The 6,848-nt window shown below is 27.9% G+C and overlaps 1 protein-coding gene across 1 annotated transcript; it reads left to right on the forward strand.

Moving 5' to 3' along the window:
* The first annotated feature begins 1,660 nt into the window (after positions 1-1,660).
* LOC108751268 (protein NPC2 homolog) lies at positions 1,661-5,665 on the forward strand. Its single transcript, XM_018491356.1, has 3 exons — positions 1,661-1,850; positions 4,794-5,098; positions 5,436-5,665. The coding sequence occupies exons 1-3, from the start codon at positions 1,772-1,774 to the stop codon at positions 5,517-5,519; spliced, it is 468 nt and encodes a 155-aa protein (XP_018346858.1). The 5' UTR covers positions 1,661-1,771; the 3' UTR covers positions 5,520-5,665.
* Positions 5,666-6,848: the final 1,183 nt, after the last annotated feature.

The raw sequence follows: 6,848 nt of genomic DNA on the forward strand, positions 1-6,848 counted from the left end.
GTTATTTTGTATATCACTAAAATGATCTGTGATGATCTGTCTGACGTATAAGAAAGCCGTTTTACTATTTTGAAAGCTTTTCATTAGTCACCAAACCTTCAGATTAGATTTGCATATTTAATATTATTTTTTTTGTTGAGCAAAATTTTCCAAGAGTAGATACATTATAAATTCAGATATATTAATAGATATATTAGAGACACGTAGATTTTATAATATAAATCCATGTGTCTTTAATTATTCTAATATTCTATGATGAAATCACAAGCATAAATTGAGAGCACTTCGACAGAGTTTTAATTTGAAAATTCCGATTGTGATTATTATCCTTATATCATCAATATCACATACATACACATTCCAGAAAAACAGAAAGAAAAGTGGCCGTTGTTATTGTTCGACTATCAAACAAAGAGTATGCGAGCGAGCTCGTGTGATTTTATGTTAGATGTCGGACTCTCCCGTTTCAGCCGTGCCTGGTTTTGATGAGATACATTGTTCGATATGGTACCAACGTGGCAGTAATTTCAAGAGTATACGGTTTACGGAAGTTAATCGAGATCTTCGTTTACCATTGAAAATAAGGAGACTCATCCAGAGCCGCAGAGAAAGAGAAGGAAAGAGGGAGAAGGAAAGGGACGAAATGGACAAAGATTCTTAATTTCCGGTGCTTTGTTCTTGTGACCATGGTGGTCCGTTTCATTTCCGTTTTGTTATGCCGAGGTAAACGAAGTCAGAAAAAAGGAGATATCAAACATTACGAAGAGCGGCCGCTGCGAGTTACGATTAAAATGCAGAACGTTCGCGTGCATACCTATGATTGTTAAGTATTTATCGTACGCATTCAATCGCAAATAATTGCAACACGTGCGTACTTCTAATTTTAAATTTCATTTGTTTATATATTTTTGATATATTCTCGTTAAATAGTGTAATTTTAATTGATTCCGTCCTTGCTTCAAAGACTGTAAAAAACGATTTTACATTTTACAAGCAAAACAGGCTTTTGCAACGATGTTTTCCAAACGGATTTAAGCTAAAATGTTTTTCAACTGCTTATAAACAGTTAATAACAAGTATAATTAATTTATCAAAATTTTCATATAATTTCTTCGTATCAAACGCACTAAAAATTATGTTTATAAGTGGTAGATGTAATTCTCGTTACAAGTCAATATTATCTCTATCACAAAATAAATATCTTTATTAAACATCACATTGAGTGAACTAAAATGATTATCTACAAATATTATATGTACATAGAAGACGTAATTCTATAATGTTAAGTAATAGATTTGAACAAATCTGTTATTGTTACATAAATACAAATAGTAAAAAAATGACATACGTGGAAATACATTATATTAACAATCTTACAGTTAGAATTTTTCTTTTATTTTAAAGTCCGATCGATTACTTTCAAATTTTGATACTTTATTTTTTTATTTCCTTCCTTAATGAGGATACCTGATGGACTCACGCGACATTCGATGTACGACGATATGATATCCAATAAGATAATTTGATTTTAGTAAGCAACATTTTTGTCTTCAAGAAACAAATTCTATTGGATGTCGAACGTCGTACGTTGCGCCGTATGAATCTCTACACAGCAGGAGTTTTATATGGCGCAACAGTATAGACAGTATAGGCACTTGTGACCGCGTTCGAGTTACAGTCATCAGTCGAGAGCCGGAGTTGGGTCTGATCAGATCCACAGTATTCTGACAAGGTTTTTTGAACGGAAAAGTAGAAACACTTTCACCACAAGATGCTGAGGGAAACGATTCTCGTTTTCGCTGCGCTCATTGTGCTTGCCAGTACCACGCAAGTTAATAATTGTGAATCTGGTAAGTTAATTAATAAATAAAAATATATAAATATTATTAAAAAATGCGTTAACCCATAAAAATACATTAATCTATTAAAAGACAGCTTTTAGTTTTTAATAAATTACATTTAAAATGCAAACTGTTTTTGCAACATAACAATTCATTGCTTTTCCTATAATTTTGTAAGTTGACTTATTTATTCACGTAGCACCGTTACGTAAATATACAAACGAGTTGACAAACGAAAATTTGATGTATTATAACTAAATGATCAACAACAATATTGTCATTAAAACATGCGCAAGACAGAATTTTCAGATAAAGCGTTATATAAAATGTTTACAGAAATAATTATCAAATTTGCTTTTAATCTATTGTGAGAGCTACTGTCTTTTGATGTTACTGAAAAAGTTAAAGTCTAAAATATTTATTTTAAAATTAAAACTATTTCTCTTTACGTGAGAGGAGATTTGTCGATATTATTAAGGTTGTTTATATATTTTTGATATATTCTCGTTAAATAGTGTAATGTTAATTGATTCCGTCCTTGCTTCAAAGACTGTAAAAAACGATTTTACATTTTACAAGCAAAACAGGCTTTTGCAACGATGTTTTCCAAACAACCTTTTATGAAACTTTCTCAACGTTACATTGTGTACAAATTTTATTATATAGAATATTATAAAACATCTGGTCAAAAAGTTTATCGATTTATTTTTCTATTCGCATTCTTAAAAATGTTATATAACTCTATAAGTATGTGAACATTTTTATTTCAAGTTTTCAAGAAGAACAAATAATTATTTATTTTTAAAACTCCATCGAAAATTAAATATTATCTTTAAGATCATTAATATGTTTGATGAACATTCTTACGAAAATCAACAAACATAGAGATAAAAGTAGAAAAAAATAAAAGAATTTGATCATAATTCGTTGTCAAGGCAAATCGAAACATATATCTAAGGATAATATATCTTATCAATAAACACGTACCACATACATACTGTATAATCCAAACTAATTTACACATCTTGTTATTACTCGATATTTAAATATATTTTTAGGTTTCGTTACTGATTCATATCTGAGTAATATAAAAATATTTATATACCTTTATTTATTTAAATGTTGAAATGTTTTTTCAATGCTTAACTGTCAACAAATATGTAACTTGTGATAAAATAAATTTTACGTATGCTTGTATAATTTTTCCATAAAATATATTGGCAAAATTTTATACTTCATATACTTTAGAATATTCTGACGTAAATGAGGGACTTGCAATATATTTTCGATATTTAAAATTTTTCTTGTGACATATTGTATTGTACTATATAATATTTTGGACATATTAATTTTGTCTTATTACTTTTTCAAAGATCATACAAATATTTCTCAACAGAAATGTATTATTCATAATCTTCTGGCAAATTGTTGAAGGAGACTGTCCTTAAATAGTCAGGCAGATTATTTTTAAAATTATCACATGACTGAAACATAAAAAATTATCTATATTGAAGATTGTTTCTCATGCTCGTAACAGAAACTATTAGTATTCTCATAATTTTATCATCAAATAATAATGCGCTTAATAACTTTCAATTATTAGAGATGTGAACGAGACAACACAAATTAGTTTTATTATTAATATCTATATAATTGCTTACAAGAAATATAATTGATACACAGTGAAAGTGATGAGCGAAATACTAACTTATATACGTTAATTTACAATCGACTTGTTTCACCGTTAGAATTTCAATGCTAATTTAGAAATTTTGCGTCGATGAAAGTAAAAAATAAATATTGTATAAGTACATAAACAAAGTCTCTTCTTTATATGTTCGAAGCACAACAAGCAAAATCAAAAAGAAAAAATACATTATACAGATCGATCGTTAAAATTGCAGTTAAAAACAGTTAAAATTGTAGTTTCTTTCAGAATAAGCTAGAATAAAGATATTATGTTATTGACACTAAATGCGACAATTATGCATACTGATAACACGTTTATTTCGCATTTTCAATGCGAACGTACATTTACACTAGTAAAATATATTTTTATTGAATCGTGTTTTTAGCTGAAATATTTCTTTTTGTTCAATTTACTGTGTGCTTAAATGAATTATTGCAATAAATAAGTGTACATGATTTAAAAAATTACATTCACAGAAGGATCATTTTTACAAAGAATGCATAAGAAAAATTAAAATCACATAGTCATGTTTGCATAAGTACAATTTACATTTGTCTTATTGTCTAAGATTTCTTGCTGACTGGTTGTCTAGCCATTTCAGCAATAACCTTCAGGATCATTACGGATCAATCATAATCATGAAAAGCAAACGTGTCATCATTTTCAATCTGAATAAACTTATTTTTTTTTCTTACAACATTGAGGAAAACCTATTATTAATGTCGATTTATTGATTAATTTTCTGTTTTTTAATGAGATGACATTGATCTAGTAGTCTAATAAAAATTACTATTACTACCAATGTCTGATAAATTTAAAAAAATTTTTAATAATTAATCAGTTATTACTTTTATTAGCGCAAGTAAACATCGTACAATAACTATGCAATACATTCGTTTTCATATATTCTACTTATACTTCCTCTTACTATACATTCTCAGACACTGTAATGGGAATCTCGCTGAAGATCAAATATTTCAAGGCAATCAACTTTATGAAAACTGCATAAGTTTTTTTGTACTCATTCGTCCTCTGTTTTTACTCTAATGTATATGTATGCATATTCTTTGAACAAAGAGCGTGCGAAATATTACTTTAATGTCAAATTAAATTGCCTTTTATGAATAAAGTAATCACGTGATTTGATTAATGTGTGTATGATTTATGTAATCAAATAATTCGAAATCGAGCTGTGTGAAGACACAACAGACACAAATTATACCCACACTATTCAAATTATGATTTATGATTTATAATTTTAGGTCTCCCGTTCGAAGATGCCGATCAAATCAGTATATCCGACTGCGACAAACCTGAATGTCCATTAAAACAAGGATCGACTATTAAGATAGAAATGAAACTTGTGCCTAACAAAGATATTCAGAGTTTAAAAAATAACGTGCAGGGAATTATTACCGGCATACCCATACCGTTCGTAGGAGTTGATGGAACAAATGCCTGTGATAATATTTACAACGCTGATGGTAGCAAAGCCGGTTGTCCCTTAAAGAAAGGCGAACAATATATATACAAAAACAGTTTCCCTATTTTATCAATATATCCCAGGGTAATTTTACAAATTTTAAAATTTAAAGAAGACTCATAATTGCGCATATTTATCAATTAAATATATGTGTATAATAAATATATATAAATTACAACGTTAATTTAAGATTAAATTGGAATTTAATCAATTAGAAAAAACCAACATTGAGTTAAGTAACTTTGTTGTAATTGATCAAATTCTAATCCAATCTCAATCTCTAGTCTGATATCGGTTTAGAATATAGAATATAATTTAACAATAATAATACATCTCTTCCTTTTAATTATGAGCAATTTGTTTCTTTCGTAACTTGATTTCAACCTGTTGCCATAAATGTTTGTTATAACTTTGCTTACAGATTCCAGTAATCGTATATTACGCATTGAAAGAAGGAAATGACAGAGTTGCGTGCTTCGAAGTACCAGCAAAAATTACGAAATAAAGTACTTCGTTTTGTTGATTTCGGCATATTACAATTAAAAATCGTAGTGCTCGTAGCCAATGTAACTCTGAGCTTATGTAATTTAATTGGCTGATATTGTGTAGGATATGCAAATAATCCTTCCGATATGAAATATTGTGATGTATAAATACATTTTTTTAACATTTTAATAAAATAATTTTCTAATTTTAATCAAAATATTGTTTCACTTATTTTATCTATTTTCTCACATTAAATTTTAATAATATTTTTGTTAGAGATAAAATTACTAGAAAAAAAATTGCATAAATTGATGCAGACACTTTTATAGACAAATTATCAATGAGAAAATTTATTAAAGTTTTTAGCAGCATTAAATTTTTAAATACCTTTATAATTGACAATTGTTAAATATTCAAAGTCTTTTATGAACGAGCGACTGATCACGATGACTATATATATGAGTAATTTTCACTAATAATTAAATAATAATAAGTATAATAATAATAAGTATTATAATATTTTAAATATTGTACTTTTATAGTAAACGACCAAATAATGAATATTTTAGCTAAGAGTAGTTAAAGAACTTTGATTTGGCCGATCATCGATAACATCGCAATAACAAGCATACTTCACATAAGCATACGAATATAAGTTATTTGATTTTGACAATCTTTATATGCTTGTAATCGTTCGAAGTCTTTTTGTATATCTATTTCATGTCTTCTACGTCCAAAGTGCAATCTGTTCTATTTACAATCATTGCCAAATATGTAAATGTCATCGTTCTACATTAAACTGCAATGGTTTTTTTTACAATCTCATTATTAAAAATAAATATTTTTGAATCGCAATTTATAATTTATTTTCTTAATTAGGCAGTTTATATATTATATAATTAATTTGCTTAACAATATGTAAAAAACAAATCATTATATCTTTTGTTAAGCTACAATTATCTTTAATTTAAATTTGATACATGTAGCCATATCTTGTATCTTTTGCAACATTTTTTACAATGCGCCTATTAAGTAATTATTTTACGATTCTTGTAGTTATTAATATAGTGTATCATATGCGCACTAAATTTGCATATTGTATATTACGTATAACATACAATATGTGCATTCAATTCGTATATCGTACGATTAAACTTGAGTTGATGCATGCCCATTATTGCGATTTTACCGTTGGTCGATCGAAAAGTATTCACAGGCGTATAATCAAACCCCATAGGTAGCAGTCGAGGCGAGAAAATTTACACATATGAATATTAAAAAATGTCGAAAAATGAAAAAAAAAGGCAGCTTGCAAATGAAGCATATAACTCGACAGAGAGTGATTCCC

The sequence above is a fragment of the Trachymyrmex septentrionalis genome, unplaced genomic scaffold, assembly GCF_001594115.1.
Source record: "Trachymyrmex septentrionalis isolate Tsep2-gDNA-1 unplaced genomic scaffold, Tsep1.0 scaffold43, whole genome shotgun sequence".
NCBI lineage: Eukaryota > Metazoa > Arthropoda > Insecta > Hymenoptera > Formicidae > Trachymyrmex > Trachymyrmex septentrionalis.